Below are 12,383 nucleotides of genomic sequence, written 5' to 3'. Positions count from 1 at the left end.
GAGGGAAACATCAACCACAACATGGGAGACAAATCGTGTCTCTCTATGTGCAAATCATCTGCATCCTCAGCAGGTGAAGGAGGCGGCGGCAAGAGAAAAGCTATCAGGAAACAAAAAAAAAAGAGAGAGAGAGAGACAGAGGGGAAAACAGAAGAAGACAGACTGGCTGTCGAAGATGGCTCCTCGTCTTCCAGTGTAAACAACACTATATCATCAAGCCTATTGAGTTTCCTGCTGTATCCCAAACCTGTTGGCCCGCTGCCACTGCTTTTTGATACGGCAACTACAGTACACAGAAGGCGCTTAAAGAGCCGGGCCGAGTCTCTCTGTTTTGGACAGGCTTCATTTAACTCCTGTGGGATAATCCTTTGGTTCCTCCACACACACACACACACACACACACACACACACACACACACGGGACTAGCAGATACCTGGCCTATCTCTTTCCCTCTCTTTCCTCTGGCACTTCTAGTCTGCCGGTCCCTCCTGGCTGGGGCCCGAGCGTCCGCTGAAAGCTGGGAGATTCTATCGAGGCAGGACAGACAAGCAGCGTCACAGGGACTGGGACCAGGAGCTTTAATATCACCGTAATGACGGTTATTTTCAGCTGGGCAGCGCAGCGTTAGAACAGAGGCAGAGAACAAAAACGTAGAAAGTGTGTATCAATACGTTTCTAGTTTAGTGAAAGAGCAACTTTAAATCTCTGATGTAAAGCACAAGCAGACACACATGAAACAATCATGCGAGCCGGCGTCCCTACAGTGACAGCTTTCCCCCAGTGGTGAATGGTGGCGCTAGAGCGTTAGCCACCCTAACCATCCGGTAGCTCCACCAGCGGAGGCTGAGCGTCAGGATAATTACCCTGACAAAGGCAGCTCTGTGCCTGGGTGCAGCCCCTCCGGAGCCAGCCCGTCTGGGGCTTGCAGGCTGGAGCTCGTCTCCCTTCCTCCACCACCACCACCGCCTCCACCTCCACCTCCACCACCACCACCTCCTCCACCAACACCGCCACGGCTCCCTCAATGCACTTTGTCTCCTCTCCACGCAGAGGGAGACGAAACGCAATTAAGTCTGCGCACGAGCACGAACGCATTCACATCCACTCGCGCCGGTGACACAGCGTTGGGCGGCGTTCTCGCAGACAGGTGAATGGAGACAGTGGTTACGTGAGCACGCACACACACACACACACACACACACACACACACACACACACACACACACACTCCAGCGCGGTCGTAAACTGCCAGGAGCGAGCGCGCAACCGCACAAACGCAGCAACAGGTAAGGCAAGGTAGACAGACGAGAGGGGGCTCGACATTCTTTTACAGCCTCGTTAAAAGAACCTAAATGTTTACATGCGAGTCGTCTGCACATGACAGGTGGCCACACCATCAGACTCGGGACGACTCAGACGCAAACCTGATCAAAGTTGTTCCGTTTCCACCAAGAAGGCCAAATCTTCTCACAACAAAACATAAAATAATAAATAAAATAAAATCACCTTATTTAAGTAAAACATGACTAATTAATGTAACCACAGGTATTGGATTGACATTTTCACAGTTGATTGTGTTTACAGTTGAGGTGGAATCTCTCCTGCCAAGCCCCATTAGGACTTATTTATGTAATTCAATTAGACATGCTCCATTTCACCCCGAGGGCTAATGTCCTCGTCGAGCCTGTTAAGCTGCTAATGTTAGCGTTAGCCGCAGTCTGTTCATTTATTCCCACAGCTGATAGCATCCAAAAATACTCCGTGCGCCTGAGCAGCTCTGTGGTAAAAACAGGCCCACGTTAGGAGTCATAATATTTACACGAATAACGATTATTAAAAACTGAGTATATTCTTTCAATAACAATACTGGCTACATTAATTCTAATACGACTCCAATCTTTCATGCTTGCTTTACTATGTGTTATGTGCACGATATCACACGAACCTAATATGTTCGACACAGTGCACTGTAATTTTTAGCCCTGTGCCACTGAAAAATACCAATTACGGCAATTAAGGTTAAATACAGCTTTTAGCATAAATTGTGCCTTTCCTTGTTCTCAAACGGACCACGTGGAATTGTTGATTTAAATGACAACTGATGTGGGGTAAGCTAATATGTATAATTGTGCAACAGTTAATAGAAAAATCACATATGATTGAGTCATAACAGCGGCGAGAAATAATGGGATTGTTGTGGAGTTGTGTGGCCAGTGAAAACACAGAAGAATGGATGCAGCAGTTTGCCAATTAATCAAGTGGCGACAACACGTCCGGCTCGAATTCACTGTTAACGATCTGAGTCTCCTCCGCGAGTGCACCTTTCATTTAGCGATAAACGCGAGCTTCAAGGCCAAAAACTGAAAGTCGCCCAAGCGTGCCACCTTTTTGAGGCTTCTATTGTCAGAAAACTCTATATCTTCTGGGTTTTTTTTTTTTACAGTTTTTTCTCCTGCTTAAAGCTCATTTCTTCAGCCAGTATAGAAGCATCCACTGAGCTACTTGTTTCGTTAGTAGGAAGTAGATTTGTGTGGGAAAGACTAACCTGATATCTATAAATAAAGGAGCCGTTCACTATAAAGTCAACATTTCAAATTTATTTTATTTTTTTTAAGTTAGTGACTGAGTTTTGAAGTTGTTGAGACGCCTGCCGCCTCTTTAATGTGATGTTATTCGTTTGTGGTGCTGCTCCAACATGGCTGTCATGAGCGAGTTCAACTAAACCAAGTAATGAAGCTTAAATATTTTAACTGCATCAATGTGCAATCAATGGATTTGGCTCCTGACATGAGCTGGAAGTTAAAACAGTGAAAATTTAACTGTGCATTTTTGTATAATTTTATAATTTAGTGAATTGTGTAACTCGGGTAGAGAAAAATTATGGAAAACAAGGTCAAAAAAGCATGTTAGAAAATTTATATTACAATCTGTCGACTGATTTGTAGCACTACACCACTCACACGGTGGTGCACCTTTTGTCTGAAACTAATTTTAATAAATTTTAATAGTATTTCTGTGGTGAAAAAAAGTAGTAGAAGAAAAAATGGATGAAAGTAAAACAGCTCCACGTCAGCGCCTTTAGACAAATAGCACATCTTAACTACATCAGCTATAAACTCCTGGTGCACCTCTGACCCCAGCAGTGTTTCCCACCTTGTAAAGTCCGAAGAAGCCCAGGTCCCTGATGACGGACAGAGCGCTGACCCTCGGCCCCGTGGTGATCTCTCCTGCTACCTGAAGACGGATCTTTACAATCTCCAGAGGGTTGGTGAAGATCACCTGGGATCCCCCCGCCTGGAAGAACACAAAAAGAGGACAGAAATGAATGGTCTTGTGTCTTCAAGGAGAGAGAAAAAGCACTGGATACCTCAATTCAATGCTTTAATTCTCACACATAAATCCTCATTTTATTATCGTGTGTCTGTACTGAACGTGAGAATCTGAAAGTGTTCATTTCATCTCACTGACTGGTTTAAAAAACATTACGATACAATCAAGAGACTAATTGTCCCTGTTATCTCTGCTCGTTTCCAGCTGCAACAAGTGATGTGATTTAACAGCGCTGCCGCCTCGGCAACCAGCTTCAAATCCAAACTTGTGGAGAGGAGGAGAGTGTCAGGAAATCCAGCTGATCCAGGCGAGTCTGTCAGCTGTTTGTCTTCATCACACAGACCCTGCGGGGACTCTTGACTTCTCTTTTTCTCCCTAACCTCTCACTTCACATCATCCTCCAGACCTGTACTTGTAAAGGGGGAGGCTATCAAAGGCTGCAGCAAGTTCAGACTGGTTTCTTTTGGCTTTTCTGGTCAGCGGGGCTTTTTAAGCACGAGAGGTGGCATCTGTGACAGAGCTGCGGAAAGACAGACGGTTAAATGCGGACCCGGGGGTCGTGACGGGATTCCCAAAATTTGGAACGTGTCCTTCTTGTGACTTGTATTTCAAATTTCCCTTCCATTGTTTCACAAACTCTCTCCCCGCAAACGTCTTCCCAGCATTATCTCCCTCTGCTTCTTGCTTTGACCTCCTCTCAAACGATCTCTCTCATCTTCTAATATTGTCTGTGTCTCGCCACGGTTGCCAGTGGTTACTGTAACTACACGCAAAAAGGGCGGCACATCGCAATTAGATAGCAATCGGTTGCCATGGTGCCATTTCTGTCTTAAATAGGCCCGGTCTGTTTGTTGTTGTTTCTCTCCCTTTCTCCCCCTCCTTCATTTGCCTCGCTATGAATGATGGATTGTGCTTGCCGTCTCTTGCCTTACGGGAAGGCATCAGGCACCAATCTGCAACATAGGCAGCTTTTTGCTAAAAGTCCCTCAGTTTCGAGCTATTGCCTCAGAGAAGAGAGGGCGGAGGGAGAGACAGAGATTATAATCGTCTCATTGAAGGTGTGCGGCGGCTTTTTAAATAACACAGAGCATAGTGGGCTACAGCCTCCCTTCGAGAATAGCGAGCTCCAAAGCTGCTCCGTCGCACAGCTAAGCCTTTATAACTCGCTTTATGGAAATAACCTAGTTAATTACACGATGGCTAATAGGACAAGCAATAAGAGGCCATTGGCCGTGTTGGCTGCTCCGGTTGGATGGAGGAGATGCTGTTTACTTCAAGTTTTAGTAGCGTAAACAACAAAACTGTTCAGAGCGGATGAGCAGACAATGTCTGCAACATAAGATTCAGAAATAAAAGAAGAGCAGCGACAATCCTATGTGACTTCTTCTTCGACCGCCCAGGATAAAGGTAAAGAGCATAGAGAATCAGAGAAATAAACCAAGGGAGCTAATGAGAGAGAGACAGAGAGGAGCAGTCAAAACAAGAGAAGCAAGGGAAGGTCGAGACTGAGGCAGGGAGGTTGAGGGTTGTGATTACGGAGTGACAGCGTCGGCGTTTCTCTGATGATTCCCAGGTAATTACAAGGCAAGGTGATCCTTGGAAACCTGGGACGTCAGCACCCCGTGCACGCATCGCAGCCCCCGGCTCCCCGGTGCATGCGTTCGCAGCAGAAAGAGCTTAGTAAAAGTTTGAGGACCTCCCTCCGCTCCGCCACCCAACACAAATAACACACACGCCAGCCGCTCGCCACTTAACGTCACATAGGAGATTAGCGGCAACTAAAAAACATTAACCACCACCCATAAATGGCAATAACGCTTTCATTCGCGGCTGGGTGTGCGTGTGCTAGATGCACTGATAAAGTTTTCATAATTCGGGCCCCGAATAAGAAACTCATTACCTGCGAGCTCATTTGCAACGCGTCTGAACAAAGTGTTACTATACTTCGACTCACCTCCTACTCTCAGCAGTGACCCAGTAAGTATTTTGTGTAACTTAAGTCTTGAAACGCAGGCCAGCGACTGCCAGATAAGAGTCCAGCCAGCTCACTAAACGGAGCATGCCATTCTTACCAAATAATCATTAGAAACTGGCAACCCGCGCCAAAACTGCTTAATGATGCTGAGCCACAGGTTCGGAGAGGGAGGGGGGAGGAGGACTGGGAGAGGAAAGGTGGGGAGGAAATTTAAAAGAGATAACAGCTGATTAATATGTTACTTTGAGATGTGCCTAGTCCATTTCGCAGAAGGAGAACACTGCTTATCCTTGTTCTTGCTTTCTTTTTTTGTCTTTTCTTCTTTTTTTTTTTCATACGCTGTGGATCTGAGGCTGACACTGTGGTCCAGACCGACACTTTCACAGATACCAAATGATATAAACAGGTTTCATGTGCTGTGGCCGGAGCTTCGCTAAAACAGGGTCCTGGAGGGTTGGACATGTGTGTGTGTGTGTGTGTGTGTGTGTGTGTGTGTGAGAGTGTGTGTAAGATAAAGTGGCAGGCAGAGTGCAGTGCCAGCACTAACACCGGGGCCTCAGCCAGGATGAAAGGAGCTGTCATGAAGGCTCATGGAGGAAAAGAGGAAAAATCCATCCATCCGCACTCCTCTACATTTATCCTCTCCTTTCTCTCCTTTCTGTTATGGTTTTGCTTTTGAATCCATATGGGCTGTATAAAAAAAAAAAAAAAAAAAAGCCAACCACTATGTTTCACACCCAGGACGGCGAGGAGCCTTTCTGGAGTACAGTTACTTTTCTTTAGTCGCTCTACTTTTTCCGTTCCCGTCTATCACACGGCAAAATGTAAGTAAATGTACTGCGCTGAAACATTTCTGCGACATATTACCAGAACTAATAAGGTCAATTGAATGTGCCCGAGTGGAGCTAAACCCATAATGACTTGTGTATCCTGAAATACTTTGCTTTAGTGATCAGCATCAAAAGAGGGTTGAGTGAAAGAGCTTCTTTCATTTGCTCATGCTAAGGCTGCCAGGCTCGGAGGACTCACTCATGGTGTGTGTGTGTGTGTGTGTGTGTGTGTGTGCATACATGCGTTTGGGGGGGGGTGGGCCGTGACAGCTCAGTGATCAAAACCTATGATGGGAGGGGAGCAGGTAAGAGACTGGTCGAGGAGGGGCTCAGGTAGCGGCCGCTGTCAATCATCGTTTCCTCCCGGAAAAGTCTGTGCGTGTGTGCGTGTGTGCGTGCGTGCACCTGTATGCTCTTCAGCTTGTTGCACGATCACACACTAGTGCGAGCGTGTATGCTGTGTGTGTGTGTGTGTGTGTGTGTGTGTGCCGGCTCTTTCATGTGTGATCGTTACAGGTTCCATCAACAAACAGCGGCTGCCGGCCTCCAAACAAGTCCGTGTCTGTCTGCTCAACTGTCACTGGAGCAGCAGTCAGAAAACACGTCAGCGCAGTGAGGAGATGCGTGAAGAGCCAGGATGATGAATAAGGAGACAGAGGTCCTGTATGGCCAAAATTTGAAAGCTATTTGCCACCGTGAGGGAAGTTCTGAGAGTGCGTGAGAAACTGAAAAGAGCTTTTGCTTCAAGAGGTGTGATATTTAAATGTGTTTATGCGGCTGATCAAACCAAATCACAGCAAATCAATTACCATATGAAAACAGACAACGTGATGACACACAGTCTGCAAAGTCTTATATCGGGTTTCCATTAGGGTTTCCTGTGGCATATCATTTTGTGTTTTTGAGTGACGTCACCCGTATATTTCCTGAACAGCAGCTTTGAACTTCTGTGTAGTGGCTTTGGCCTAATTCCCAGATAATTCAAAAATGGGGAAGCTGAGGTGACACCTAGACAAACAGACTCTGTACAGCAACCACCTGTCTCTAAACAGGCCACACACCTTAATCATGCAGAACTGTGAGCATTAATACAAATGATTAAGATCCTCATACAGTCGTGATTAATTAGGAAATTAGTTTTTAACCAGGTTTTAAACATGTCATTTAAACACGGATGTTTGTTTGCTCCTGGAGCGAGTCTCACGCGGCCGTTCACGAAACTGTTCGAGTTTGGATTTGTTTTCCATCCTCTGAGGTTGACACTTGATAAAACCTAACCAGGCAACAGTGTTGCACGGAAATCATTGGCTCACAATAATGTCGTGGAGCCCTTTTCCACAGCTACATTTATACAGTTAAACACCACAATATAAAAGCTAAAAGGAGCTTTGCTTGCCTTGTGTAGCCATGGATGTAATCCACAAAAATGTGTTTATTAATCAATTCTTTGTATCGTTAAATAACATCACTTGGTGCAACTGCATACAAGCAAGAAAATAGACCCTGACTGATTTTAATATTTTCTTTCTGCTGGTATAGATGGTCGTTACCACTGACTTCATTCTCCGCTTTAGGTGCAAAGAAGCCACCAAAGTTCCCCGTTGAGAAATGTAACAATGTGAAACTTACACATCCACCGGCCAGGATCTCAGCAGGCAGAGGGACTGTACCATCTCTCTGTCTGGTCTTTCCTCGCACAAAGTCGTTCACCTGGAGACGGAAAAGTCGCAGCACAAACCTTAAAATGTTTAACATAGTGGGCCACACTAACAATCTCTGTGGTTGTGTAGACATGTAAGTTTGCTGATTTTAATGCACACACATATACATGTAACTCTATCTATTTGTGAGGTACGACCAGATAAAATAAAATCCATCCACAAGTCTTAAGCGGCGGCAGAAGCTGGTGGATGTTTGCCTGTGTGAACGCACATGCATGTGAGTGCACGCTTCCTAACACAGCGACTTACTGTGAGCTTTATGGCTTTCTCGGGCGCCACACCCAGTAGCTGTGGTACCAGACCTATCATTAGGAAACGACAAGATGATTAGAAAAAGAAGAGAGTGCTGTGGTACCCCTACTCTCACACACACACATGCGTACATATACATACACCACTTCCCCACACTCCACATCAAGTGTGGCTTCCCGCTGCATGCGTCCGACCGTGCACGATCCCCCAGACGCTAATGAAATCTATTGATGTGGAGTGCGGGGACATCAGAGTAACAACGAGAGGGAGAGAGGAAGAAGGGGTAAAAAAGAGGATGAAGTGAGCCGAGCTGCTTCCCAGAATAGGAAAAAAGGGCAGAGAGTATAAAATAAACCAACCAAAAGTTTACGCAGACCTCAATTACAACCCAGAGTCGGATAAAAATAAACAAAATAATCACAACAGAGCACAATGAAACTTGGCCCCCTACCCGGCACACACTCGAGGGTTTCTTCAAAGCAACACACACACGGTTAATAATCTACGGCGGCAAAAGCACAATCACGTGCGTAATCTGGAACTTGGCAAAAGGACCTCGTAAAAAAAAGCAAACAAAAAAAATTTTCTCTCTTCCATGTTTTCTCTCCTCAAAGAAAATTACTCTAAATATATTTTGGTAAAATGATCTCTATAAATAAAGCCGTGAAAAGATGCTCATATTTTTTTCCCTTGTGCGGTTTCTCTTATGAGAGATCGCATTACAAAAAGCAATTTTGCGCTGATAACTCCACACTCTCCTTTCAGAAGGTAAGGCACTTTCAACTTATGTTACATAACTACAGTTCGGCTGCCAGGATACCTGTCTGGCCATCTATCTGGAGCCAGACCTGTCTGTCTCTGTCTCTGTGTCTGTGGGGCCACTTCACTCTTGATAGCCTTTGTGTTTCCCACAGAAATTCAAGCATTCAAGTTTCCTCTCGGGAACCCAGTTCTGTCAATCAAAATCGTGGGATTTTAAAAAAAGGCCCCGCCGCCGTTCCTGGGGACTTCTTTTCAATCCTCCTTTAATCTGACCCCAACAATACAGACACAGACAGACACACTAACCGCAGTTTCTGAGGACGGGGCAGGTAGTCATTACTGACGTCTTTCCCTGGTATGCACGTACCTGCATACCCAAGTAGTCCCTCGCATGCCCACATACTTGCGCGTCTCCTCCGTGTCTGTAATGTGTTTGAATGAGTGTGTAGGCGCAGACGCGCTACATCGTGACACAGGCCTAAAGGTATGTGGCCTCGCGTGTGATGTTCATTGTCCTGCTCTGAAAGTCCCCAGCCAGCCGGTAATCACTTCAAAGAAGACAGGTCAACAGAGAGGTGAACTCACACCGCCCTCCTGTCCACCCTACACTTTTCTTCTCTTCTCTACTCGTCTCCTCTCGCTTCCCTTCTCTTGTCACTGCTACTCAATGCTTCTCTCCCGTTTCATCTCCCTGCTCTGACAAAACCTGTTTTGCAGATTCGACTGCATTCGACGTATTGTTTTCCTGAAAGCAAAATTCAGTTTGTTTTAATTTTAGACTCGATGGAAAATAATACCACACATGCATCGCAGTGAATGTTTACCATCAAGTTAAAGCTACTATACATCAGCTCGTGCACGGCCATTACAACGCAAATACACCGTGACGGCATCAAATGCATAGATCGTGAAAATGACACAACTCTGACCTCGGTAAAGGCCGAAGAAGCCCTCGTAGCGCACCACCTTCTTGAAGCAGTCGAAGCTGCTCTTGTACATGAGCTCTCCCACCAGAGAGCCGCTGCTCCTCTGGTTCTGCATGCGGGTCTTCACCAGATCAATCGGGTACACAGCGGTGGCACCGACAGCTGCAGGGAGGAAAACATGTTTACTGGGATTCTTCTCATGTTTACATTTCAATTTATTGTTCAATGGACAACCATGCAACTGTTGTCCTTGACTTGGCTTAACCAGCATCTGTTCACAGGAGAAGATGTTGACTAAGTGCCACCACTACCATATCTTTAGAAAATGTCTCATACACAAGATGCCTCAATATTACTTGTGCCTTTAATATATTGTATTTTTATATATTTTTTTAATACCTAACTTGTTAACTTATCATAGTGAGACAGCCTTAATTTTAAAAACATATTCACGGAAATTACTAAGAAGGATTAATTGCAACTAAAGGTTTATGAATTTGTTTGATACCAAACACAAAAAGCACAACAGCTTTCACGGGGACCACAATAGCTGAGCAGAAACAAACGTGACAGCACGTTCTGTGAAATAATCAAAGTGAAGGAGACGCTGAGCCTCGAGCGAAAATCACTTGCACAAATAGATTCGCTCTTAAGTGGACAAGTGATTTAAGAGAACGTGCCGCAAATTTCTCGTGCTTGGGAGAAACAAACAAAATTCACGAAGGATCAAGGCCGGTCACGAGACTCTGCTAAATAACTATTTAAATGAAAAGCCACACTCATGAGCAGATGGAGTCCATCAGCCATTTACAACATCATGAGAAATGAAAACAAAATTCCATTCCATTCAGACCGCATGCACTGCTAATTACCAGAGAGCAGAGGTGGATGAGGAAGCTTTCGCAATTTGGGCGAACTAACCCTTTAAGAGGAGGATAAGGAGGAAGAGGAGGCAGAGGGGCAGGAGCAGGAAGGAAGGAAGGAAGTCTAAGGGAATAATGTTTAGAAAGACGTTGCTTGTGTTTGGAGATGCACTGTCTTCGGTTTGTCACGCGGACACAAACAAAAAAGACAGACCCAAGGCGACAGACTTAATTAGAGAGAGACAGACAAAGAAGGAGAGATGGCAGACCCATACCTCCTTATTAAGCTGTCTCCCTTGGGATAGGAGGAGGAAGAAGAGAAGAGAGGAATGAAGGAAGGGAGGAGGAGGAGGAGGAGGAGCAGAAGAACAGTGGGGTGTCTGGAGCCAAACACAAGGCACCACCCTTCACCCCCGACTCATTGCCTTGTCTTCTGATCACTCACACAGGTTAAAAAAAAAAAAAAAAAAAAAAAAAAGAAGAACGGCAGAGAGTCGTGAGACAGGACAGGGAACAAGAACGGTTGGGAACACTTTTCTTTAAGCAGGGGAGTGACCGCTGCTCTTGTAAGGAAGGGAAAGGGCAATAGAGGAGCCATTGTCTTCTCTCCCTCTCACCCTTTGCTCATGAGGACAGCTCAGGGCGGGGGGGCAGGTAGGCAGGCAGGCAAGCAGGTAGGTGGATGGGTGATGAGTGGGTGGTAGGGTGAAGGTATGCAGGGAGCCAATGGGGCGTGACTCTTACCCCCTGCTACTGAGCCAAGAGTGAATCTGTAGACCGACTCGGCCACCTGGACGAGGATCGGGCGGGAGCCGTCGCTGCCCAACTGCTGCTGGCACACAGGGAGAGAGGGACACTTCAGATTAGTGGGGACGTCTCATCTCCTCGTCGTCTATGGCCGCCGGTTACATGATGAACACTGGCGCACAAGCAATATTAAAACAATGCTCAAAATGGAAATGGAAAGCCACTCTAATATAGGAATAAATAAGCACATTCAATCTCTTCTAATCTAGTGATTAACCCAAGGGTCAAACTCAGACCAATATCTGCCGCGTCCCGAAGTTTTGTCCGACCACAAAGCTACAAAAACAGCTTAAGCGATTAAGTGATTATAAAATCAGTAGATTTTGTGCCAATCAATAAGTTGTTTAATTGTCCACTCGTTCACTGAAAATAATTGGGGAACGCGAGTCAAAATCCAACTCAAGCTGATTAGTGGTTCAAGCTTGACACAACCATCGAACTCAAATGTCACACATGTAGAACTGAATCAATTTGTTACATCATTATTTTCATTCCTGGCAATTTAAGGCATTGCTTTTATTAAATGAGACTTTTCTCTTTACACTTAAGCACAAATATTTCTTTCTATTTATTTCTGTGCAGCCCGTCTCCACCTGAAACTAAATATCTGATGACAACCAACAACTACTGACAATTGTTTGCTCACCTGAATTAAAATGAATTAATAAAAAGTCTCTCAAAAATCTATATACTCTGGATAACATGTACAAAATCAAAGTGGACGTTCATACACAGTCACAGTATCCCGTCCACCTGTAGTACCTGTTGCCTTGTCCATTCAGGATTCCAGTCCTGACTTCTAGAGGACTGTGTGTGTTGTGTTTGTGCGTGCGTGCGTGTGCGTGCATGTGTGTGTGAGGAGGGCGGGGGTCTAGAACCGGTCCACCTGTCAAAGTGACCCCTCGCTCCCATAACA

General features: G+C 45.5%; 1 protein-coding gene across 2 annotated transcripts in view; it reads right to left on the bottom strand.

Moving 5' to 3' along the window:
* LOC125020072 (calcium-binding mitochondrial carrier protein Aralar2) overlaps positions 1 to 12,383 on the bottom strand; it is a 44,826-nt gene that overhangs the window by 6,679 nt on the left and 25,764 nt on the right. Inside the window, exons 10-14 of one of the 2 annotated variants that reach the window (XM_047605324.1) lie at positions 11,405 to 11,492; positions 9,801 to 9,959; positions 8,107 to 8,159; positions 7,766 to 7,846; positions 3,155 to 3,295 (exon numbers count right to left, since the gene is read on the bottom strand). In XM_047605324.1, coding sequence (XP_047461280.1) covers positions 3,155 to 3,295; positions 7,766 to 7,846; positions 8,107 to 8,159; positions 9,801 to 9,959; positions 11,405 to 11,492 — 522 coding nt within the window. The remainder of the gene's footprint in view (positions 1 to 3,154; positions 3,296 to 7,765; positions 7,847 to 8,106; positions 8,160 to 9,800; positions 9,960 to 11,404; positions 11,493 to 12,383) is intronic. The other variant, XM_047605325.1, reaches the window with a different exon arrangement.

The sequence above is a fragment of the Mugil cephalus genome, chromosome 14, assembly GCF_022458985.1.
Source record: "Mugil cephalus isolate CIBA_MC_2020 chromosome 14, CIBA_Mcephalus_1.1, whole genome shotgun sequence".
NCBI classification, from domain to species: Eukaryota; Metazoa; Chordata; class Actinopteri; order Mugiliformes; family Mugilidae; genus Mugil; species Mugil cephalus.
Note: the sequence above shows the minus strand (reverse complement) of the source record. Positions and strands in the feature narration are given on the sequence as shown.